Below are 25,098 nucleotides of genomic sequence, written 5' to 3' on the forward strand. Positions count from 1 at the left end.
CTTCCTTATCGACATGACCCCGACGTACTCTTAATTGGTTCCTTTCTCCGGGTACGTTCTACTTAGTCGCGACACTATTCTACCCTGCATCCACCCCGTTGGGTACTCTGTACAATTTCTTTTTCTTATTTTTCTTCCTCGCTTTGCTTCGGTCATTCTTTGTTTTTCTTCGCCCTTTCGCTGCTCATTGCGCCCCTCCCCCAGTCATCCTTCCTGTTTTTTGCTTTTGATAGTCTGGGATGGTCCGACGCCATCTTACGACATCCGTTCAGAAGGCAGACTGCGCAAAGACGAATCAAGCAAAAGGCCCCCAAACTAGGCTGTGCATCGGAGGTCGTATTGTTGGAAAAGCTGACGAAGATATGCTTATGCCTTATGACTTCTAGGATGATCTAGCGTGCTTCCTTATTCTTTTTGGCCATTCTCTTTGACCCTCGATATCTTACTCCGAGTCGTTCACTTTCTATCCTACTTCTTAATACATACCATCCTTTGCGCGCTGTCGGGTTATATGACCCAGTGCTTCAACCATGCAGCACACCGAAGGACTCGAGTCTCACGAGCTGGGACGAACGATCTCGCGTTCGCGCAGCACCAGCATGTCCAGCGACTCGCAACTCTCCCGTTCCCATTTTCTCGCTCCCCCACCAGTGATCCCCGCGCCCTCGTATATCGCCTCGTCTGCGGCCGCTCAAATTATTACTGCGGACCAAGAGTTCAACGCCGCCGACTTTGTGGCCGACGATGAAGGCCACGAGTCCAGTGCGAGTGCGCTTGTCACTCGTGAAGCCCTCTCTTCTCTCAATGCATTCCTCGACAACATTCTCTTCAACATCCTGGCCGCGGCCAAGTCCACTCAATTGGTCAAGATTCGTCCCGCCGTTGCCGAAGTGTTAAAGCCTCGACTTGCCAAGGAGATGGTGTCGGCAGCTGATGACGAGTTAAGTGAATACCTGGGTGGACCGGAAGACGAGCAGCTGGAATTTCGTAGCGGCCAAACCTCAATTGGTGAATTCGACCTTGTGCGTTCCTGGAAGTTGACCCGTCTGCGGTGTATGGTCTACACGCGGCTGGGAGACATGGAAGAAGATGACGAGGAGGAATATATCAACCAGGAAATCATAGGCGAAGATGGAGGCGGCCTCCGCAGGCTCGCCAGCCATGTCGGTCACATCACGCCTGCTGCCTCAATCTTTCTTACCTCCATCATTGAACACATGGGTGAGCAAGCCCTAATCATTGCGGGCGAGATAGCTCGGTCTAGACTATCAGCAAACCTTGAGGATGGAGACGATATGACGGAGACGGGCGCGAACCGCGCAAGCATGGACCGACTGGTCGTGGAAGACCACGACATGGAGAGGCTGGCGTTGAACCCCACTCTGGGAAGGCTCTGGCGGACTTGGAGGAAGCGTATGCGAGCAAACAACTTGTCGCGAGCGGTGTCAAGGGAATCTCTCGTGAATCGCCAGAGCTTAGTTTTCGGGCCCAGCAGTAGGAAGAGCAGTGCGATCACAATCGATGAGATCTCGCCGCGTACCGCATCATCGCGGTCTGTGAATGAGCCGCTTCCGGAGAGCCAGGACGAAGTTGACCCGGCCTCCGTCCCACTGCCGATGAGTGAGCATGATGTCCAGGAGATTGAAACCACAGGCTTCCTCCCGGAGCTCGACACTAGCGACATCCAGACGATGCAAGCCGTTGTAGCCCATAAGGTTCGACCCCACAGCCTTATGGTGCTGACGCTACCCTCACCAAGATCGCCCTCATCGAGCGGGAACTCCCCTATCACGCCCAGGTTAGTTAACATCAAATCGCCGCGCCATGCTCGGTCACGGTCTTTGCCCAATGCTGCTCCTACGGATGAACAACCATCCGAAGTTGAGCAGCCCGCCGAGCGCACGTCGCCAACTCCATCAGAGGAGCGAAGACGCCTGGAGACGATGTACGAGCATGACGAGGATGACGAGCGGCACGGTGGAGCGGCAACTAAATCAGAGACCGCCGAACAAAATGAGTCGGTGGTTCCTAGCGCTGCACAGGGGGCCGCCGCGACCCCGTCCACATCGGTCGCATCGGTCGTAGCAACGAGTGACGCTAGTAGTACCCCAGTGTCGTCACCTTCTCTGACCGACCGTGAGATCCAAGAAACCGACGAGGTTGAGAATCATGAGACAGACGAAAAAGCTCAAGTGGCCTCTGGGGTAGAAATTGCTCCTGGGCCTGTCGCGCCACAAACGCAGGGGGTCGTCGACTCCACCCCGGCACAACCCGTCGCCGCCGATCAGGATGCGTCCAAGGCTGCTGATTGTGACCAGTCTACTCCCGACGACTTAACCCCTCCAACTGTTCCATCTTCTGCGGACGACATCGCCGTAGAGAAAGCATCTCGGCCTGTTTCAACTTCTGGAGAGAGCGCAATTTCGGAATCCTCACGATCATTGCCTGGCAAACGCGGCTCGTTCGTACCCGGGGTTCAGCATCAGTACGGGCGCTCGAGCCCAGGGACAGCCTCCGTCAGCTCCGGCGTCGAACGCGCCGCAGTCCAGCGATTGCCGGCACGACCATCCACTTCAGTGGCGTCTTCTGTCTATTCCAAGTCTCGTCGCTCAGGCAGTTTCAGCAGCAGCCGTGAGAAGCGTCCTGTCACTGCAGGTTCTACGACTTCTCAGGTATCGAGCAAGTTGAAGGGTCTTATCGGTCGCCCTGCAGATACTGGCTCGCTTCGTCTCCGTACCTCGTCTGAGGTCAGCAGGGTCTCGACAAGGGAGTCGGCTTACGACGATACGTCCGGCCTGGACGAGTTGATCCGCAGCGAGGAAACAATCCATTTCACCTTGACTCCCAAGAGCATGAGGGAAATGGAGGTGAGTCAGCCATTGTTCCGCTCCTTTTGCTATTGCTAATCCCTCTTATTAGTTGCCGGATTCACCTAGATGGCGTGCTCAGCAAGCAGGTACTGATCCGACCGACCTGCCGAAAAGCGTTGAACCGAACCCAGATGACATGTCTCGGTCGAGACACTCAACTGCATCATCGAAAAGCACGGTTGACCTTCCACCAGTACCCAAGTACATCCAGTCGAAACCCAAATCCATCGAAATTCCCGCCATGGTCCAACAGCAGAAACCGGCTGCCGGACAGGCTCGGGATGCGAAGCACAGCATGGAATCGACCCGTGATTTTGCAAACTTTTTGAAGTCCACCGGACCGAATACTCCTACCACTCCTGCAACGGTTGATGGTAGCCCTGCCAAGTCGTCGCGCCTGCGTCGGTTGTCTGATGCCACTGAGATTTCGAAGAAGCTGTCCCGGCCTGCGAGTAGCACTGTTTCTGTTGCAGCCTCTGCCCGTAGCGGTCCCCGCATGGAAGCCCGTTCTGCTGTGGTTCCCCGGGGTGATCAGTCGTCCGACTTGATCGATTTCATTCGGGAAGGCCCACCAACGGCTGGGGCTCATCGTATCCCGCGTACTGTTGCGCCTTTCAGGGATACCATGGACTCGGACGAGCTCCAGGCTATTGAGCCAGGTCGCACAAAGGGTGCCCCCTCCGTGGCTAGCACGCAATCGGTAGCTGAGACGTCTCTGGTCTCCGTGGGCTCTCGCACAGGGCTTCTGGAATCTACTAGTCGGACAAGCACTCCGACTGTCATGGCCCAGGAAACGAAGACGACATTTGCCGCTCCTGTGAGCGTATCCGATGACCACCGTCCGCCACGGACACGACGCCGTGTACCGGACCCTTACGCTATTGACTTGGACGATGACGACGAGCTTGATGAGCTTCTTGAAGAACCAAAGCCCAAACGTGATGAGGAGAGTCTGATCGACTTCCTGCGCAATGTTCCCCCGCCAGAGCCCACTCCGCCACAACAGCCTTTGGCGGCCAATGCAAACTCTCGGCGGGGCTCAGCATCAGTGAAAGCTCGTCTGCGTCGGAACACCGCATCCGAGAAGACACTTATGGCGAAACCCTCCAAGACCTCCCTGCGTCAACAGCCCGATAACTACATGGGAGGCGCTTCGAACTATACTGTCAAAGTCGGCATGGAGCGCAATGCGGGAGCCATGAATGGCGCCTATGACCTCAAGACTCCCTCGGTGCGACAGACCGAGACCAGCGCACTGGCAGATTTCCTCAAGAACACTGGACCTCCTGAGCCTCCCGTCAGCAAGGCTCCTGCTGCTACCAAGTCTAAGGACTCGGGATTCTCGCGACTCTTTGTTCGCCGCAAGAAGGTCGAGGCATGATGTGTCTCCTTCAATGCGTCTTATATTCCCCCTCCTGTGTCCTAATGCTCTACATTGTCACTCTCTAATCATTGCTTTGAACACGATATCATAATGTGTTAGGCAAACGACATGCCCTGTTCGCCGTGGCGAACTCTGATGACCGATACTGTCTTTTATTTCCTTGCCCTTTTCCTGTCCATATTGGAGCTTTATTCTTTCGCTCATATCTTATATTTCCTTTCCCTTTTGGATTGCGGTCTGCCTTTGCACCTCTTGGATGTATCACTCTTTCCAGCGGTGTTTCTTTCTCACGCTTGATTCCCCCTCTACATTTCTTCCTTTATCTATCCACTACTGTGTGGACCTTTTCTTATTTACTTAGTATCCTGTGGAAGAGAGTTTCAATTATGGCCTATGAATGAGATTACTTGACTTTTCAAACGCCTAAATTGTTGATAGAAAGAATTTTAACGACTTAATCGGATATTTAATCCCTTCACTATCATGATTCGAGTAGTAAGTAGGCGTCCAAAGACAATGTAGTGTGTGTAGTTTGTATAGATCCGGCGTGTGGGCCAATATCCGGAGAAACGTTCCACCGAACGATCGGGATCCCCTGGGCTCCAGAGCGCGGCGTGGCATCAATAGCAGCAGCACAGCAGCTTCCGAGCCTCGTTGTCAATTATAGTCTCCTTCCCCCCGGCCACTGCCACAACTGCCATTGACAATGGCGGCCACCCGTCTCACAATGAGGTCTTTCCTCGGTCTTCTCTTCCTCTTGTTCGTTCAACTCACCTCCGCCCTGAAGTTCGACCTCTCTGCCGTGAGCGGGAAGAACGAGCGATGTATACGCAACTTCGTCTTCAAGGACCAGCTTGTGGTCGTCACGGCCATTGTGAGCGGAAACAAGGGTGATGGTCAGGTTGTTAACATGCATGTATGTCGGAACTCACCCCATTGTTGTTTGGTGATTACGGGAGGCACGCTGGTCGGGCCAGCTGTTTTGTTGTCTCCCGATGTCCTATTCCACCTTGGAATTGTGTCGCTTGCGAAAAAAATGATATACTTGGCTAACTACTTTGCTTTCTGAAATAGATCAAGGATGCGCTGGGCAATGACCACGGTCGCCCTAAGGATATTGCCGGAGAGACTCGCCAGGCCTTCACTTCTCCCGCTGATACTGCCTTCGATGTTTGTTTCGACAACCAGCTCACCACTCGTCGTATGTCTATCCACCTTGGTTATTCTGTCTCTTGATATGCTAGGGATACTAGTTGCTGTGTGGTGTGTGTATGTGGTGCTAACCAGACAACCCTATCAGACGCCGTTGCCAACCCCTACAAGTCCATCGAGCTCGACGTCGACATCGGTGCCGATGCCCGTGACTGGTCTAGCATTCAGGTCCAGGAGAAGCTCAAGCCCGTTGAGACCGACCTCCGCCGTATCGAGGAGATGGTGGCCGAGATTGTCAGCGAGATGGAGTACCTGCGCGCTCGCGAGCAGAAGCTGCGTGACACCAACGAGAGCACGAACGAGCGTGTGAAGTGGTTCGCTTTCGGTACTATGGGTATGCTGGTTGGATTGGGTGCTTGGCAGGTTGTGTATCTGAGGGCTTACTTCAGGTATGTTATTTTTCTCTCTATGCCGCTTCCCCTAGTCTGGTTTTTGGGTGGTGTGGCTAACTGCTTTGGATATGTAGATCCAAGCACCTTATCTAGACCATGTCGGTTTAAATCTAGAATCGTGAGAAAGAGAAGGTTCCAGGTTGATGCTTTCTCTCTTGTCATGACAAAATATGGACTATTTTTTTTTTCAATGCATTTCATTATCATCTTGGCCCTATGTAGCTCCGGGATTTGCTTCACGGTACACTGATTGATTATTTGATGAGGAGTATGACAACTGTGCATGTATATTGGTGCTGGTGATCGGTATTATTATCAAATTTCTAGCCATTTTTAACCACATAGAAAGAAGGCCTCTACCCGAAGTCGAAAGACCGTCGATAGGTGCTGTAGTATGTCACCACGAAGCCGCTAGCAATAAGACAGCCAACGCGATACTGTGTAACTCCAGACTGGATTCCCTGCTAGTTAATAAGACTTCACTCTTCGAGAGCCAATTGCAGCCCACAGACTATGACATCCTGCAGTCATAGCAACATCAGCGAAGCAAGGGGAGCAAAGCGACCGCCGTTGGAAATGCGCCGGAGACGGTTGGTGAACAGCCCTGCAAACAATGCAAACGAGGTTTCTCCGGATGATGTCAACCCCGTCATTCTTCGGCTTCGGTTCTTACTTTATCGTCGACCTCCCCCCAGGATATCACGACCAATCCTCCAATATCCCATTCATTTCCACTATAGACCAGTGCCAATCACCATAGCGACATCATAATGTCTGCACCCAGACTCATCAACCGCTTCATGCGGCCATCGACCTCGTCAACCTCTCTTACGACAACTTTTGCCCGGCGCTCCTTCGGCAGCTCGGTTGTTCGTCAAAACAGCGTGAACAACAATGATCGCGCACCATCCACGGCCCCCGAGCATCGCAAGAACCAGACAAACAAGCCCCCTAACCCTCATGTGCCCAACACGACCTCCACCATGACCAAGGACTTCCCCAAGGTCGGTGAGAAGCCGGCTCCCCCGGAGATGTTGAACTCGGTCGACCCCAACTACCGGCCGGCGGATCCGTACCCCGGAAGAGTCGAGCATTTCACCGGAGGTCGCCAGGAGACGGGGGCTCAGAAGCCTGAACTTGGTGTTGGAGAGATGGAGGGCATTACCTTTAAGGTTGAGCCGCTGCGCCGGGAGGGCGAGGATGTTACTACGATGAGGGCTCGTTTGTTGTGTTCGTGATCCCCAGTTCACTTCCCCTTTGAGTCTTTCTGTTTAGAATGAGTAGCTGATGCAAATCCGGGGATGGTATAGATCAGAGCCGCAAGCGCGGAATCCTAGAGTCTGATCTCCTGTTGTCTACGTTCGCCGATGTTTATCTGGCCGATATGAACAAGGAGCAGTTGCAGGAGTATGACCGGTTCTTGGATGAGAATGACTGGGATATTTACTACTGGGCCACCCAGGACCCTCCGGCTGAGGGGACTGAGGCTGCTGTTTCCACTGAAGCAGGCGCTCAGGATACTCCCACGGAGACGTGGAAGCGTACTGGAGCCAAGAGCGGCGAGTGGGCGCAGACGGTTGGTGCTTTCAAGGCTGCATACCGGCCCGTTCCGTCACGATGGGCCGACTCCAATGTGCTGAGACTCCTGCGTCAACATGTTCGGGATAACAGTGCCACGGGCTTCCATGCTGCTAAGACTAAGAAGACTGGTGGACCTGGTTTGGGACGTATGCCCAATGTGCAGGTGTTCAACAACTGAGCTTGCTAGTCTGCTGCCATAGGCATGGTGGCGTGTGTGTAAGTGACGCGAGATTGTATAGTTGGCTTGTATTATATGTTGGGCGAGATTGTACAGATTATACACCGGGATGGCTTTACAGGGATATATTGGGAGGGTTATAAAAGTATTGCCGTTCGATAAAGAGGGTTCATTCCCACTTCAAACTTTGATATCTATGATATAGATGGCCATAGGCGGTCAGCAGCCGAGGCAGGCGGTGAATATTCACGTGACTCGCTTATACGAGTTAGGGTTGGCGGTACCGCACAACGGCGAGAAGGGCTGGGCGCGCTAGTTAGGGCTCAGGCGGGCACGCTGAGTGTCTGCCACTCCATCCTCAATGCTGTGATTTTTATCTCCAGCCTAGAGTCAACGACAATTGCTCCGCCCGCGTTCATCCCTCTCTCCTCCCAGACTCCCAACATGGCTGAGCAGCTCGTCCTTCGCGGTACCCTTGAGGGTCACAATGGCTGGGTTACCTGCCTGGCTACCTCTCTGGAGAAGTAAGGCAACACTACACTACCACCGAAATGAACACATGAAACAAATGCGTTTTGTTGCGAAAATCGAACAAGGTGTGCATGTGCTACCGAACAAGTGGTATATGGATGCATTGTTGCGAGAAAAGAAAATGATCGCATTGGTTGAAACATGAATATTCATATATCAAATGGACAAAACTGGGTTCTGACTTTTATGTTTTTCTTCCTCGATTATAGCCCCAACATGCTGCTCTCTGGCAGTCGCGACAAGACCCTGATCATCTGGAACCTGACCCGCGACGAGCAGGCCTACGGTTACCCCAAGCGCAGCCTTGAGGGTCACTCTCACATCGTCTCTGACTGTGTATGCCTTCCGAATCACTCCGTCCCCACCATGTCCCAGTCCAGACAAGAAAAAAGAATCATCCCCACAACGAAGGACGAAGCCCGATCGAGACCTACGAGAAGGCGGGACTGGGAAAAGCATCAAGGGAAGAAAACTTTTGGCTGACCGTTCATGGGGATTATATAGGTGATCTCCTCCGACGGTGCCTACGCTCTGTCCTCCTCCTGGGACAAGTCCCTCCGCCTGTGGGAGCTCTCCACTGGTGAGACCACCCGGACTTTCGTCGGCCACACCAACGACGTTCTCTCCGTTTCTTTCTCCGCCGACAACCGCCAGATTGTCTCCGCTTCCCGTGACCGCTCCATCAAGCTCTGGAACACCCTTGGTGACTGCAAGTTCACCATCACCGACAAGGGCCACACCGAGTGGGTTTCCTGCGTTCGCTTCAGCCCCAACCCCCAGAACCCCGTCATCGTCTCCGCTGGTTGGGACAAGCTCGTCAAGGTACGTTTGAGTCGACTCCCGCACATCCAAGTTTTCCATTATCCGCAATTTCGACAAGTCCAGAAGATGTTTTTGCATAAACGTATTTGCTACTTCAGAGCCTCATGGCCATGAGACAAACATTCACCAATGCCCTGATGGACACTCGACAAACATATTTTGTTTATGTTGTTATTGCTCTTATTGCTTTTCCACTGAGAACTTCAACCTGAAGAGGATGTATCTGTGGGATCAAAGCTAACATGCAAAAACAACTAGGTTTGGGAGCTCGCTTCCTGCCGTCTCCAGACCGACCACATCGGTCACACCGGCTACATCAACGCCGTCACCATCTCCCCCGATGGATCCCTCTGCGCCTCCGGTGGCAAGGACGGCACCACCATGCTCTGGGATCTCAACGAGTCCAAGCACCTCTACTCCCTCCACGCCGGTGACGAGATCCACGCCCTCGTCTTCTCCCCCAACCGCTACTGGCTGTGCGCTGCTACCGCCAGCAGCATCACCATCTTCGACCTCGAGAAGAAGAGCAAGGTTGACGAGCTCAAGCCCGAGTACGTCGAGAAGGGCAAGAAGAGCCGCGACCCCGAGTGTGTCAGCTTGGCCTGGAGCGCTGACGGCCAGACTCTGTTCGCTGGTTACACCGACCACAAGATCCGCGCTTGGGGTGTCATGTCGAGGGCATAGATTGATACCCATCAAGTAATCCAAGGGACGGTGTTGAGATTTTAGCGGAGGAGAGAAATCAAATAACAAAGATATCTGTTTTTTATTTTTTCCTTTTCCAAACACACACACACAAAAAGGGCAGGCATTGGTTGGGATGTATGAGCCATGAAGCAATGAAAGCACCTCGGAGGGAGGGGAGTTCTCTCTCTTCTCTCCTGGGTTTTCACCTTGAACATGTCTAGCTTTTACTTCGAGATTTTCCGTTTCATAGAAATCCGAATTGTCTGGAGTCTTGTGAAAGGGATGACATGCAAAATTGTTCTAATACCATTTAAAAGACTGTTAAAAAGTTACACCCTATCACTGGAGGAGAGACATTGTAGACATACTTTACCTTGCTACTTACTATACTGTCTTTGGTATCTCCGATGCGGGGTCTGGTGATGGTATTAGTATCTATCTATTCACCGATTCGTAGTATTACCTCAACAGCCTTGTGGGGTCATAATCATGTCGCTGTTCTGGATTCGATTCATCTGGTCGATGGAATGCTCCATACGATCTTATCCCCAGATTCAACCTCCATTTGAGGCTCTTCTCGGGACCATCCCTGAGATTGATCTACATGGCTAAGATCTCGTACCTTGCATGACACCAGGCTATGACATTGATTCTGTCAGTGCTATGTAGCTATATCTCTATAGATATGTTGTCCACAATCACACAATTATGATTATTTGTTACTACTCACTTCATATACGTCCTTTTGCAATAAAGCTAGCGGGTATCTCCAGGAGCGATGACCTTATATACGTTATTGCGTGCATCACCGTTCAGTCTCCAAACTTCCTTCTGTTTGTTTTCAATATGTTTTCTAGAATCTGTATGATATACTCTTCTGGAGCTTCATGTTTATTTCTCGATGCCTCTTTCTTTGTTATTGTGAAGTAGTACTATCAAGTCATTGAGTGCATTGGACAGCTTAGATCACATCCTGCGTCTAATCCTTATTCTCACCTTGAGAATCCCGTATTGTATGCGATCAGACCGATGATACCAGAAAATAGCTAAAAGAAATTTACATAGTTAGCTAGCAATCTCCGGATATAGTAAAAGCACCGTAATGCGGCAAGATTGAAGCAAGGTAGACATGAGAAAAACCAGTTGTTTTCATAGTTGCTAAGCAGAGCACAAACAGCGGGAAGTTCCAGACCCCCCTTCACTACTTGATTAGGTTACAGTTAGAGATTCCCGCCAATCGATCGTAGTTTAGCTTCTTTCCTCGCCGCCCTGCCGCATGACGTCGCAACCTATTCTTCCTTCCTTTCTTTCTATCTTTCTCTTCAGTCGCATTCCACTTCAGCTTACTCTTCTATTACCTTAGCGCTCTAATCCTTACCTGACTGATAATTCAATCATCTCACCATGTGTGGAAGATACGCTTTAGGCGTGGTACGTACCTCATCTTCCGCCCTGTATACTACACCGGTGGTACTATATATCACCATCACCATCACCATCACCACTAGCCACATGTAACTAATCGATGAACAAACAGCGCATGAACTTCATCCGCCGCCGTCTCCAAGACCAAGGCCTCCAAGTCGACGACGCACCTCCTGACGAAGACGTCCGCGAAACTTACAACTTCGCACCGGGGAATACTGGCGCTGTATATCTTGCCGATACGCATATGTACCCGTCTTCTCATCATCATGATGAACCAGCTAGTCAACCTGACGCCGATAAAGAGGCGACTGAAGCAGCAGCAGACGAAGAGGAGGAGGAAGAGGAGGTAAGAGAAGAAAAACAAAAGAACAGCAAAGCCACCAAATACAAGCTCCACAGCATGCGCTGGGGTCTCATCCCGTTCTGGACGAAACGTAACCCCGACTACGGAAGTCTTATGCGTACGATCAATTGCCGAGATGACTCACTTATCGAGGATCGGGGCTTGTGGACGTCTATGAAGCGGAGGAAGCGGTGCGTGGTGGTGTGTCAGGGGTTCTATGAGTGGTTGAAGAAGGGTCCGGGAGGGAAAGAGAAAGTTCCACATTTCGTGAAGAGGAAGGATGGGGATTTGATGTATTTTGCGGGCTTGTGGGATAGTGTTAAGTATGAGGGTGAGATAATATATCTTCATATGTCTGAGGGAATGTTGGGGGGTCGGAGCTAACTGGGATACAGATTCCGATGAATACCTTTACACATATACGATCATTACGACATCGTCGAATGCCTACTTGAAGTTTTTGCATGATCGGATGCCCGTGATTCTGGATCCGAATAGCGAGGAGATGAAGATTTGGCTGGACCCCTCCAGGACGGAGTGGTCGAAGGAGCTGCAGTCGATCCTCAAGCCGTATGAGGGCGAGCTGGAATGTTATCCTGTGGCGAAGGAGGTGGGGAAGGTAGGGAATGATTCGCCAGACTTTATAGTTCCGGTCAGTAGTAAGGAGAATAAGAGCAATATTGCGAACTTCTTTGCCAATGCGAAGAAGGGTGCTGCGGTGAAGGTGGAACAAGGAGTGAAGGATGAGAGACCCACGAAAGATGCGGAATGGAGCGAGGATAATGCTCCCAAGCCGGTAGCTGGAGTCAAGAGGGAACATTCTCCGGATGTCGAGACGGAGGATACCAAGTTGCAGGAAACGGAGCCGAGTGTAGATACATCGCCGAAGAAGAGCCCGGAGAAGACCTCGCCGTCCAAGCCTGTGACGCCGGCAGGGAAGAAGATGCGCAGTGCCACGCACAATAAGCCGTTGAAGAAGAGCCCGCAGAAGCAGCCTCCTGCAGGGACTCAGCGGATTACGAACTTTTTTGGGAAGTGAGGCATGGGATTTGCATGAAAGATAGAGATACCCAGAATCTAAGCTCCGGGCTGGACCCGGGAGCTAATCATCTGTAATTCAGGCATGATCCAATTGTGTCAACTGCCAGCAGTTTGAATGGAGATACCATCCCACAAAGCCCATTAAATAATACAATCATGAACTATTGTACAAGGCTCCTAACCAAGTAGCCTATTGAGACTCTTGCTGGCGCAGTCTCTGGACCAACTTCTCCCGTAGAAACGGGCTCAGACCGAAACTAACCACAAGTTAGCACACCTCACGCAGTCATATCAGGAATAGAGAGAACCTACATTCCATCACGAGTCACAATCCGATAAGTCCCTAACCAAGGTCAGCCACACCATCATCCAACCCAACAACCCACCATAAATCAATCACTTAACTTACCACTCGCCTGATAATTACCATTCCCTCCCACAAACTTCCCATCAGCATCCACCTCCAGACTCCCAAAGATATCCTCAGGCCTATCCATCCCATCTCGTCAGCCGCACATCCCACATCCCAACTCCGCAGGAACGAACAGGAACAGGAAATAAACATACCAAGCAATCCTCCCATACTCCGGCGGCCGTCTACCATCCGACAAATGAATCCAGCCCCCCCTCCCCGCCGAACCAGCACCCCCTTGACCACTAGCTCCGCCACTGGAGTCACCGACTTCGCCGCGCCGTCTCCTCGACCGTGCGCCACCCATCAGCACTCCCCCGGACATTAGGTTAGCGCCTGCTGTTGAGACCATCACCTGGGCCTGGGAAACCGCTTCTGGGTCTTTGTATCCATGCTCCGCGATCACTTCTTGCAGGATGTTGAGGAATTTCGGGTTCTCTTTGAAGGAATCGGGTGTTGGGGGGAGCTTGGAGGTTACGCCGAGGGCGAGATCCGGGTTGGTGGGTTCGGAGGGGAGAAGGGAGAGGATGTTGGTGCCGTTTTTGGGGAATACGTACTGGGAAGGAAAGTTAGTAGGGTTGGTTTGCAGATTGCTTCGGTTTAGCTAGCTCTTGAACGAAGTAGTACATACGATGTGAGAATGGCCCTCTAGCGTGGACACAGCTCGGAGCTGCGTCCACCTAGGCGTCTGGCGGACGAACGAGCGAATGCCAAACATTTTAAACGAAGTGCCGATGAAAAGAATTGGAGTTCAATTGAACTTAGTAAATAAACGCTGGGTAGAATATCCGAAGACCTGGAGAAACTATGACGCTGCGCAGACAAACAGGGCAAACTCATGTGACTGCGCGTTTGCGGCCGCGACCAGTTGATGGTCGGTACTAGGCACGACCATCTGTTCGGCCTTCTCCCCCTCCATTGCGATTTAGCTCCCTGGGTTGTGGTTCTTGATTGCGTGTGTTATGGAGGTTCATCTACTATACTTTCTTGAATAGACAGTGGCGCTTGCGCAATCATTTTCTCTCTTTCGGTTTGCCCCGCTCAAGTCGTGTGTTTTTGCTGTCGTCCGACGTATGGAGCATCCATGATTTCATCGGCTGCTTGATTTCTTCTCCATTATCTCTCTATTTTTCTGCATGATACCCAGCCTTTGTTTGCTACTTCATACACTTTGTAAATTTCCTATTCGGGGTGGATAGATCTCACTTCCCAATAAACACCATCATGGCGACTCCCTCATCGAAGCCAAACCCCGGAGCGACTCCGACACATCTGACTTCGTCGCCTCATCCGTCTGGTGCTCATATGGCCCGGCCGATTTCCCACAAATCGCCCTCAACGAGAACGCCCTCAGCTTCCGGTCATGGACACAACCAACCCCCCGTTTCAATGCACCAATATTCTACCCCTCTCGCCGCGACTACCGGAGCCGAGGACCCCGTTACCTTCAGTTCCCCGTCGGCTCTCCTCGCGCTCGGTGGCTATAGCGGGATCAGTCCGTCCCCCGCCGGACACGACGGTCTTGTCGGCGCAGGCATGAACGAGAACGATATCCAGGCATTGGGCATGCCGGGACTGAAGCTCGGGGGTGCTCGCGACAGCGAGGAGGAGCGCAGAAGACATATAGATGACGTGGTTCAGCTCCTACGAGCCCGCGTCTCGGGGCGGGGTGTGTGCAGGGAGGGTATTGAGCGACTGAGTGATCTCGAAGGGTTCGAGTCGATTTGGCAGGAAGACAGTCTCAGCATTGCGGGGAACTTTGTCGATCTGGAGATTGACTTCCATCGAGGGTATAATGTGGTGAAGGATGTTAGTCTGAAGTATGCGACGCCTGATGCGCAAGATGGGGAGCAGCGTGACGAGGCTACGGCGGTGCTTAAGCGCGATTTGATACAGTCGCCGGAGGAAGGAGACCGGGGTGCTTGGAAGTCGTTGCGTGGGTTCCATGAGAATCTACAGTGGCTTGCCAAACATGATCGGCTTAGTCAGGAGGTTAATTGTTTCGAGGCCATTGAGGGTCTTTACGAGAGCTTGAAGCGCGTGTGGGAGGCGGAGTGGAAACATCGCAAGTTTGCGGGGGTGTACGACCATCTTTGCAGTGGCTGGGTTGGCCAGCCGTGTATGCACAAGGGGAGTCGCATTGGACTCGGTTTGGATTACTGGGTGCAGCAAGCACGGGTTCTGGATGCGAAGGAGAAGCAGAAGACGTCGTCTGACGCGATGGTGGTTGATGCGACGAATGGACAGCCGTCGGATGATGAGACGAGCAGTTTGGAGGGGAAATGGAGTATCGTGGTGGAGTGCGAAGAGGGTTACCCGTCCCTCCGTGTGTCGAAGGACTGGGTTGGGTCTGAGGTGTTGACGGGTGACAACAACAATGATAATGGGCCGTCGTCGAGTGAGGCGCATGGGTCTGAAGCTGCAGTTGTCAATTGGGTTGATCCGCCGGCGACGTTAACCAATAACCAAGGTCACCCTGACGCCATGGCACTTGACTCGAACATGCTGGGTTCTTCTGCTCCTAATCGTCGATTCGTGGCGAAGTTGGAGCCGGCCTTGGATCTACCGATTCTGGCAGCATCTGATATTTACCGGCATCTTGGAATGCAATTGCCGCAAGAATTCAAGATGGTCACCTACGATGGACTCCTGGCCCCGGGCTGGTCGCCTCTGTCGGCAGCAGGTGCTATGGGTTTGGGGCCCGAGGAGGTTTCTCAGCTTGAGCGGAGGAGACGCAGAATGTCAGTGCAATCGGTTGACAGTACGGGCAAGCCGTGTACGAAGCATCACAGTTATACTTTTCAGCCATTTGAGTCTGTTGCTGGCCGAACATTGAGGGATATCCCGTTTGCACATCCCCGGCAACTCGCAGACATTATCCCGGTATGATTCGGTGACCCAGATGTGTGTGTTGAGACTACTGACAAATTCTTCTAGATCCTTCGTCAGTACGCCTTTTTGGCCAACCTTATCCGCAGCGTTTTCAGCTCCTCGTACAAGCCCGATGAGGATAAACCCGCCACGCCCGCTGATTCTTCGAATATCTCGTTCAGTCCACCCAGGTTTACCGATGGAAATTCGAAGAAGGATTTCATCATTCTGAGCAATGCCGACCCGAACGAGAAGAGGCTTGATGCATTGCTGGGAGGCTTCGAGAAACTAGCAACTTCGCCTGATGCCAAGGGTAAAGGCCCTGTGGGGGTGGGAAACGGAAACTCTGGTCCCACTTCTACTGTTGATGATGTCAAGGTAGACGTAACGTTGCGGACGCAACTAGGACAAGCACCGGTGATCATGCTACTTTTCGCGGTGGATCAACCAGACGAAGCGTCGGAATCCGCCAACGCGGAGGCGGCATTGACGAAGGTGTTTATTAGTCTGGAAGTTGGACTGAACGGCCAGGTCTCCGTTGTGGACATGACGGGTCTCCTAGATGACAATAACACTACCACCACAGACAACATGGAAGACACCCCAGAGAGAAAGACTCTCGAGCTGCAAAGCAAAATCGCAAACGTGCTGGAAATATCACAGGACATTGGGATCTTGGTGGAATGGATTTTACGATGGGCGCGGCAGCGGAAGGGCCGCTGAAACTTGCCGCGGAGTCCAAAACAGTGAGGGGGAGGAATACGCATCGTCCACTGCGTCGGAAGTGGAGAGCGATCGATCTTCTCATCCATCGGTCTAAGCGGTGACGCAAGCTGGGATATCCTCGACCAGGAGTCGCACTAATTCAGACGTGGGGACTTGCCGAAGATTCGACCGATGTTCTGGAAGCAGACTCGGCCCATTTTTCCTGGATCACTGTCTGTGCAGTGTCTGCGTGGGATGGGTGCTAGAGGCTGTCATACACCAATTGATCCCAAACAAAACCAAGTCTGTAACACCCGATCCTAAACCACCTGATATGGACTCGGGCATGTGAAAGGGAATCTAAGCTTAATGTGATGCAGTCCTGTACAACTACTGGGAAGGGGCCATGTGTTTGACCATGGTGACCCTGTGGGTGTGGAGCTAGATCCGAGGCAACTTGACAGGACTAACGGTGGAATGCCGGTCAAATCGAACAAACAATCACAACAATCACAACCGGCCCACCGAAAAATAATACTAGCAAGACAGAAAGCGAATGAAATGTACAGTATGCCAGACCGAAAAGCAAATAGAAAAAGCACCTGACCGTCAAAGTTCCAGAGCGAGGGTTAACTTACGTGGGTGTCTGTCCATCGGCCCATCTGCAGGGGCAAACACAAAAAAAGAGGAGCCTCGGGAATCTAGACCAGCCTTGATGACAACTGTCCTAGCATTTCCATACGAAGTAGTTAACTAGTTTAACCAATGGACTTATTGTAACTCGCAAGTCTATTATATAAGAATCCACAATGACTTATAGCAGATTTATACCTATTAGTATCTACTGGTAATTAAAATCGGTAAATGGCCCAACAATAATAATGATAATAGTAGTAAGTCGAGGCGGTATAGATAAGTAGATCACCACCCGATCCCTCTGAAACCGATCAACTGAGTCACAAGCCAACTGAACCAACCGACCGCCACATTTTCGACTCTTTTCAAGCGAGAAAAACAAAAATAGAGTATGAGGGATTAAAATTTAAAGCTCAAACCCAACAACATGCAAGGAGGGTTTACACTGCTACTTACTACATGTGCTTGAGAATTCCCCTACTAGTCTACTGTACTGTACGTATGTAAATATGCGGAAATAAATCCCTCTCTTCCTTCAGACTCGGAAATTGAATCGAAACATTGCAAAGATACAATTGAAAATTTAGATGTTGTCTAAGTCACTATGTATGTATGCACTTTGCATTTATTTCCATCCCGTGTGTGTCTTCCTTTCTTTAGTTTCTTCTTTCCCCTAAAATGATGAAATCAAGAAAAAAGAGGAATGAAGTTGAAGCTCGGACATTACTAGTATTATGCACTAAAATAAAAATTTTATCCCGGCGGCACTCCCTCCCCCCCCCCTTTGATCAACTGCGCGAATTACTCTCCCTGACTGGCTAAAACTGGATGCCTAACTATGGGGAATTTGGGGGTAAGTGTCAGGTACTTAGTTAGTTTAGCTTAGCTTAGACTTTTGATTGAATTTTACACTTTGTTGAGGTATTTTCTTTCTTTCATTCAATTCTTTTGCTATTTTTTTTTCTTGTTTGTTTCTTTCTTTTTATTTACTTTACTGTTGATATTGAATTAATATTACATGTATGTATTTTATGTATGTCTTCATGTACGTAAGCTTCTTCGTTGCTGTTTTTGGTTCTGTTTCACGGTTATATGGTTTAGTTCTCTCCCGGTTACTTCAGTTGAAAATTTTGTATGCATGTAGGTATACTAAGTAGGTAGGTTCCAGTATGGAATCCTAGCCTCAGCTAGCTAGCTGAGTTAATACTTCAGCTACCTATATTCAGGCACCGCATAATACATACGTACATACATACCTGCAATGCAACAAAGCTACTACTACTCCGCGGCCGAGATCGCTGCTGTGGCTGGTGCTGATGCTGGCCCTGTCCCTGTCTGTCCCTTGAGGACTGGACTAACTAACTAATCGGAATCCCCAGGCTTGAGTCATTGATACTACCTTGTTGAAGATCTTTTTGCTGTGTGTCGGACAGCTACCTACCATCTCTATAGTACTTCATCATCTGCAATGATTAAGGTTTCTATTCATGCAGAAGAAGTCTCAAGACCCTACCCTTGGGGTTCTTTGCTGTAGACTAGGCATGTCGATAAGACATGTCATTATTGAAGTGATATTGGATGTGTCGTGCAGATGGGTTAGGCTATTGTATTGTTGGTGCCGGTTTGGGTTGGGTCATTGTGGTGGTGTAGGTATGTAAGTATACGAATTTGGTAGTCGATAAGTGAGTGATTTGTAGTATGAGGATTGGATGATGAGGAGTGGATGGTGATGATCCTCATGATCTCGTAAGCATAGAGGAATGTGATGGCATTCGAACGTGTCGATTGATCGGCTTCGGATTGTATATGGTTGGATTTCTCGGAACTCTGGGGTTGTTGCATGTGCATGTGCATTTACTTCATATGGCGACTCAAGATATGTTCCGAGGGATCATGATTGTGAATAATGGATATTACTACTACCAGCTTCTGCAGGGGAAGGATTGGTAAGATGGAATATTGTATGTATAGTAGTAACGAGTCTATGTAGTGGTGAAGAGGTGGGTGCTTGATGAAGGTATATAGTACTCCGTACTACTAAATAATATCACGATAAGAAAGCTCAGCGATATAGTAGTCTAGTAGGTTGATATCAATACCATTCAAGTATAGCGCAAAGAAGCAAACAATCTGTATCTCCCAGTTACACAAATGTAAATCGCATCTCACCTAATCGCTCTGGTCGGCCCGAAACCAGTCAGCGTCGTTTGTCATGACCACCGGCAACCAACCAATGAGAAGGCCACGATAAGCATCGCGAACTGAAAGGGCGTGATCTACAGACAGAACCATGTTCTGATTAGTTTTATCATCCGTTTCATTGAGGGGTTAATTCGGAAATGGGGGCTTTGAATTCTTTTTCTGCTTGGCCGGTGAGGGATATATTGATTCTTGATATGCTGAGAGGCTTGCATCGTGGTCCGCCAGTCCACTGTTGTGACGCCCGAACCCATCCTTGGTCTGCTAGTTTTTCATCATATGCTGCAGCTGTTGGTCAGTCCGGTGGTGGTGAGTAAGTTGGTCCACTCGTACTCGGCATTACCGTCCGTGTATATGCGGTTGCATTTTTTCTATTTTGTGTATCATTTTCATTCAGGGGGCAATCGGGCTACTGTATCAGGATGAATGTGAAACTCGGATCACAATCAGATACGAGTCAAGTAGGGTGATGATGGTAGTGGTCACTTGGATTGTGTACTGTGTTGTCGGCTGGAGGGCACTAGACCCATCTCGGCTAGTCATTGTGCAGCGCCACAGTCATTGATGGCTCAGTTCCTGCTATTCTCGCTCCCCGTTCTATTCTGGGGCGCGGCACACAGCCCGGCTTCCAGATTCGCACAGTAACCGGGAGAATGTGTTGAAGGAAGATGACGCTTTTATGGCGCACGGTTTAAGACACTGAACCTGATGTCTCCCAGGTGGATTCCAGGCTATCCTGCCCAGTTCTCCAACAATGACATCTGATACCTCATGTTAGCATCACCGTGTGGAGGCCAGCCATGACGTCCACAGGGCTGATCGGAAACGCAGCCACTCTCTCCCTCGCGGATTCCTGAAACTCCCGACTTGGCCTCTCTGTCATTTGCTGCAGCACCCCTTCCACCCACCCCCGGCAGACAAAGACTCGCGGAGAAAGGGAATGACCAAACCCACGATCGGACACTAACAGACGAATGGGTCACCGCAGAGCATGCGGATGGGAAATCCTGGGGTTGAACAAGGATGCTCTAACTCAGGAGTAACCTCTTTTTTCCCTTCTTCCCTCTTCCCCCCCATCCATTCATCCGCCGTTCATTTGACTTTTTCCCTTCTGGAACCGTTTTTCCCTCCAGGCTCGGCAGAAGAGGCGGTGCGCCCACGAGTAACACACCGTACTCACATGATATTAGTCACAAAACCTAATTATAACTCCAGTTAACATGGAAACAGTGGCCGGTCTCGGGGCTGGCGGGCGGCTCTCTTGCCATTCTCCCTTCAAGGAATGTTTTGCCACGCCCCACTCCCGGCAAATCAGCCAGTCGACTTGCGTTGCGAGGCAAGGCATCCGGGACATGGCCTCTCTTGGGTTTACCCGCTTGTGTGTAACTGTATTTCATGGTGGTAAGCTGCCAGACTTTGTATGCGCAATGTACAAGCATCCTTTGGACAACTGATATGAGTTGACGGAGGGTGAAATGGGAACGGGATATTCCACCGGGCCGGTAGCCTGGATAAGGGACAATAGTTCGATCGTGATGCCTTTTTTGAGAGTGCTGTGCGGAAAGGGCAAAGCGTCGACCCAAAGTGTATTGTCCATGCGCGATTAAAAGGAAATGAAAAGGCCGATAAGTGAAGAAAAATCAGTCGGCAGGCGCGCCATGATCCACCCACGCGACTCATGGCGGGGTTTGAGGGGCAGCCACTGATAAGGGAAATCCTCCCAATTTAGATAACCGCAGGTACAGGATTTGCGTATTGTGAATGGAACAAATTGTGTATTGGCGCTTACACGGAAGGTCGTGATTTGTTTCCTATCAGGCGCCCCGGTAATTCATCCGTGACATCTGGTCATAATCAGTAGACACTCAACGCAGCTTGACGATAGTAGTAGTGGTAGTCAGGCAATGCACTACTGCCATCCGCTTCAATATCCCCCAAATTGCAACAAAGATAAGACGGGAAAGATAGACACCGGTACCTCGATATGTCTTTCCTATCATTGCAGCCATCATGTCACACCTACCAATAGGATCCCATGTCAATGCGATTAGGCGCAGGCAACGTTCGAGCTATTCGGGTCCTGCAGCTGATATGCATCGGAACCGACCACTGGTTGATAATTTCTCTTAGCAACTAATTGCTGTCGCTATCTCTGGGTAACGAAAGGCCAGAGAGGGAAAAAGTGAGGGATCAGTCAATATCATGATTACTTTTTGTATTGGAGGGGGGGAGGACAAGGTCAGCAGACATGATCGTTCGAGATGCGGTGTGCATAGAGTTGATAGTAGAAAAGTACGAGATAAGTGGCTGTTATTTTCTTATTCCTTAATTTTAATCCTGCCCTGATAGCTGGCAGGTGCACGGTGGGAACTCGAACAGGAGTGGTCGCTTCTGTTTTCAGATCACCGTCGCGTGGGGTGGGAAGATTATCTGGGGAAGGAAGGGGGCAACCGCTTTGCGGGTTCGAATGAAATTGCTGTGATTAATACTCTCAGTCATGGATGAATCCCAATGGAGGAGAGTGCTGCCTACAAGGTTCAGATAGTCTGGATTACGACTTGTGCTTTCTAGGAAATTATCCGACTGCAGTAGTTGGCCTTCCACGGAAGGTTGTCCTGGCAGACAAAAGAAGAAACGAAAGACGGGGGAACTTTTCCCAGCTGTTGCATCAATTTTACCCGTTTGGGTAATATTGTTTCTTTCTGGACCCGGATAGGCATATCGGTGGACAAGGTGTTCCCATTACCTGACATGGACAATCCCATTTTTTCATGGTTAATGCAATATCCTGCCATTTTCACCGTTAGTGATGAATCAGTTTTCCATTAGCAAGTCTTGCGTGAATTTTAGCAAGCCGCGGACATGCCCACGCTGGGAAAAAGACCGGCGTACGTAGACTTGATATCGAAAAAGCCAGTGTTGGGTCTAGTCCTTACAATGGATGGGCGATGGAAATAGTGGCGTAACAAACCCTGGTCTAACCTGCAGCCTTGCCGCATTCATCTAGTGTCAGTGAATTTGACTTGAATGATGGGTAAAGTTACATTTCACTCCATCAGTTGAGCAACAAAAGTTGATTCATAGAATTTTAATTAAATCACCACATGAAGCAGTGATGTCCAATGAAGCAAATGCGAAAAAAGCAGCAAATGCGACCTCAAGGATCGCCAGAAACACAACTCCTCGCATATTGAATGCGATCGGTGTATCCGGCGAAACGGACGCGGTGGGAAAGAAAAGTGTAATACGAAAGCGGATGCCCAGCAACCGAAACGCAGCCCGAAGCTGTGACGGTAATTTTCAGAGTTATTTTTGTGAATTTCCAGATCCATTTTTGTCTGGGACTTTTTTGCCCCCCTCCCCAGCAAAAGCCCGCCTTCCTGATTCTCTTAAATTTAAAGGATATCCCTCCCCACCCACTGAACCGCTGACTTACAATCTCCATTCCTCCTCACTCCTCTCTCCGCCATCTTTTATTCCAAGCTTCTCTCTCTTATATCTCTGGGTCCTTCCCCTCTCTCGCTATCGACTTTGCTCTTGACCAATCTTTTGGATTGTCTCGCGTTTATCGTCATTGGACTTGATCACAAATTCAAAGTCAAACGTCTTTGAACAAGCTTTGCGTTAGCAAGCTCAATAACCACAAAAAAGAATTCATCTTAATTCTACATCACACACACTTCACAATGGTATGTCCTTCCACTACCAGTCTCTCAATCTGTTTCTTGCTTCTGTTGCTTTGCTTGCCTGCCAAGATTTTATTGAGAACTATTCGCTGACTCACACTTTCGCTACAGTCTTCCGGTGAAGCAACCGTCATCTCCAACACGGAGAATGTGCGTTCATCTTCTCATTAATACCTTGCATAATCTTTCTTCAGCCGCTTTGCGGTTCTGAGGAAAATGCATACTGACTGGCTGGAAACAGCTCATGAAGTACATGTCCCTCGACCAGCGAGGTACCGTCCAGGCTGAGTACATCTGGATTGACGCCGTCGGTGGCTGCCGTAGCAAGACCAGGGTATGCACTTTTCTTTATTCCCTCGACTTCCTTTATTCACTGCACGCGTGTGGAGTCGGGCGTTGTCCTGGATTGAGACGAGAAACCCGTCGTTATCATGGCTCCCTCGAACACCGATAAGCCCTGCGCACGGTGACTCGATCCTGCACGCGCCGGCTGCACCCACCCGTCGCACGTGACATAGCGCGTCTCGGGCTAACCCATCATTGCGCTTTAGACTCTCTCCAAGCCTGTCACATCGGTCGATGAGCTCCCCGAATGGAACTTTGACGGTTCATCAACGGGTCAGGCTCCCGGTGACAACTCCGATGTCTACTTGCGCCCCGTCGCTACCTTCCCCGATCCCTTCCGCCTTGGTGACAACATCCTCGTCCTCTGTGAGACCTGGGACTCCGATGGAACTCCCAACAAGTACAACCACCGCCACGAGGCCAACCGTCTGATGGAGATCCACGCCAAGGAAGAATGGTGGTTCGGTCTGGAGCAAGAATACACCCTCCTCGGCACTGATGGCTGGCCTTACGGCTGGCCCCGTGGTGGTTTCCCCGGTGCCCAGGGTCCTTACTACTGTGGTGTTGGTACCGGCAGAGTCTACTGCCGTGACATCGTCGAGGCTCACTACCGTGCTTGCTTGTACGCCGGTATCAAGATCTCCGGTATCAACGCCGAGGTCATGCCTTCCCAGTGGGAGTACCAGGTCGGTCCTTGCGACGGCATTGAGAGTGAGTTAACCCATACCGGTCGAAAACTTGTGCGTATCAATACTAATTGTATCTGCAGTGGGTGACCACCTGTGGATGTCCCGTTTCCTCCTCCACCGTGTCGCTGAAGAGTTTGGTGTCAAGATCTCCTTCGACCCCAAGCCCATCAAGGGTGACTGGAACGGAGCCGGTCTCCACACCAACGTCTCTTCCGCTTCGATGCGTGCTGAGGGTGGTATGAAGGTCATTGAGGCCGCTATGAAGAAGCTCGAGGCCCGCCATGTTGAGCACATTGCCGTCTATGGTGAGGGTAACGAGGAGCGTCTCACTGGTCGTCACGAGACCGGTAGCATCGACAAGTTCAGCTATGGTGTTGCCGACCGTGGTGGCTCCATCCGTATTCCCCGCCAGGTCGCCAAGGATGGCAAGGGTTACTTCGAGGACCGTCGTCCCGCCAGTAACGCCTGCCCCTACCAGATCACCGGTATTATTGTTGAGACTGTAAGTTCTTCTGAATTTTGAGATATGATCACGCAGATGACTAACTGTTTACCAGCTCATGGGTGGCAACTAAATGCGTTACATACCGTTTAAAAATGTGAATACACTTCATATTAGCGCTCGTATACCCTCCGGCGTCGACAGGGAGGTGGACAATAGCGCAGCCTGGCACACTCGGGAGCAGACATAGAATTTCTTTTTCATTCTTCAGCTGGTAGTTCGGGACTCTTCATTTACTCTCCGCCAGAGCTCGCCTTGCGTTCCTTACCCTCTGCTGGTTTTGCATTTCGTTTTCTTTCATTACTTGGGTTATGTGTTACGTTAAGCATAGAGGACTTCGGAGGAACCGACAGTCACTTGAAAATAAACTGGTGGAACGTGCTTCAGGCATGCACCGGAAGGATCAGAGAATAGATTAATAGCCGACTTACCACAGTAACATAGTGTGTCAATACAATCATTGCCCGACGGGTTGGACATGATATCTCTCCCTCATCTAGACGACTCGCGGTATCGCTGCTGGCATCTAAAACAGGAACAGCTTTTTGACTGGCATTAAATACATACATACAGTGATCATAATC

At 50.6% G+C, this 25,098-nt stretch overlaps 7 protein-coding genes across 7 annotated transcripts; 6 read left to right on the forward strand and 1 right to left on the reverse strand.

Annotated features, from left to right (window-relative positions):
* Window positions 1-530: 530 nt before the first annotated feature.
* BO87DRAFT_429301 (uncharacterized protein) lies at window positions 531-4,251 on the forward strand (the record flags this gene model as incomplete). The annotated part of the gene is made up of 2 exons (XM_025627490.1): window positions 531-2,867; window positions 2,920-4,251. The coding sequence occupies 2 exons, from the start codon at window positions 531-533 to the stop codon at window positions 4,249-4,251; spliced, it is 3,669 nt and encodes a 1,222-aa protein (XP_025476344.1).
* Window positions 4,252-4,897: 646 nt separating this feature from the next.
* BO87DRAFT_379530 (emp24/gp25L/p24 family protein) lies at window positions 4,898-6,201 on the forward strand. The gene is made up of 4 exons (XM_025624062.1): window positions 4,898-5,170; window positions 5,329-5,455; window positions 5,555-5,855; window positions 5,933-6,201. Exons 1-4 carry the CDS (start codon window positions 4,982-4,984, stop codon window positions 5,949-5,951), a joined length of 636 nt encoding a protein of 211 aa, XP_025476345.1. The 5' UTR covers window positions 4,898-4,981; the 3' UTR covers window positions 5,952-6,201.
* Window positions 6,202-6,543: 342 nt separating this feature from the next.
* Window positions 6,544-7,781, forward strand: BO87DRAFT_379532 (succinate dehydrogenase assembly factor 2). Its single transcript, XM_025624063.1, has 2 exons — window positions 6,544-7,088; window positions 7,169-7,781. Exons 1-2 carry the CDS (start codon window positions 6,629-6,631, stop codon window positions 7,615-7,617), a joined length of 909 nt encoding a protein of 302 aa, XP_025476346.1. The 5' UTR covers window positions 6,544-6,628; the 3' UTR covers window positions 7,618-7,781.
* A 258-nt stretch (window positions 7,782-8,039) lies between these two features.
* On the forward strand, window positions 8,040-10,097 carry cpcB (40S ribosomal protein RACK1). The gene is made up of 4 exons (XM_025624064.1): window positions 8,040-8,141; window positions 8,358-8,484; window positions 8,653-8,970; window positions 9,229-10,097. Exons 1-4 carry the CDS (start codon window positions 8,062-8,064, stop codon window positions 9,652-9,654), a joined length of 951 nt encoding a protein of 316 aa, XP_025476347.1. The 5' UTR covers window positions 8,040-8,061; the 3' UTR covers window positions 9,655-10,097.
* An 842-nt stretch (window positions 10,098-10,939) lies between these two features.
* Window positions 10,940-12,502, forward strand: BO87DRAFT_366250 (SOS response-associated peptidase). The gene is made up of 3 exons (XM_025621834.1): window positions 10,940-11,088; window positions 11,195-11,759; window positions 11,824-12,502. Exons 1-3 carry the CDS (start codon window positions 11,062-11,064, stop codon window positions 12,465-12,467), a joined length of 1,236 nt encoding a protein of 411 aa, XP_025476348.1. The 5' UTR covers window positions 10,940-11,061; the 3' UTR covers window positions 12,468-12,502.
* Window positions 12,503-12,523: 21 nt separating this feature from the next.
* On the reverse strand, window positions 12,524-13,646 carry BO87DRAFT_341959 (uncharacterized protein). Its single transcript, XM_025620722.1, has 5 exons — window positions 13,513-13,646; window positions 13,037-13,437; window positions 12,879-12,958; window positions 12,782-12,812; window positions 12,524-12,726 (listed from the first exon to the last, which is right to left on the reverse strand). The coding sequence occupies exons 1-5, from the start codon at window positions 13,597-13,599 to the stop codon at window positions 12,660-12,662; spliced, it is 666 nt and encodes a 221-aa protein (XP_025476349.1). The 5' UTR covers window positions 13,600-13,646; the 3' UTR covers window positions 12,524-12,659.
* Window positions 13,647-13,814: 168 nt separating this feature from the next.
* BO87DRAFT_409477 (glutamine synthetase) lies at window positions 13,815-24,995 on the forward strand. Its single transcript, XM_025626250.1, has 7 exons — window positions 13,815-15,764; window positions 15,819-16,451; window positions 23,090-23,128; window positions 23,220-23,312; window positions 23,530-24,034; window positions 24,093-24,514; window positions 24,570-24,995. Exons 1-7 carry the CDS (start codon window positions 14,106-14,108, stop codon window positions 24,585-24,587), a joined length of 3,369 nt encoding a protein of 1,122 aa, XP_025476350.1. The 5' UTR covers window positions 13,815-14,105; the 3' UTR covers window positions 24,588-24,995.
* The last annotated feature ends 103 nt before the right edge of the window (window positions 24,996-25,098 follow it).

This window comes from Aspergillus neoniger (assembly GCF_003184625.1).
Source record: "Aspergillus neoniger CBS 115656 unplaced genomic scaffold BO87scaffold_33, whole genome shotgun sequence".
Taxonomy (NCBI): Eukaryota; Fungi; Ascomycota; class Eurotiomycetes; order Eurotiales; family Aspergillaceae; genus Aspergillus; species Aspergillus neoniger.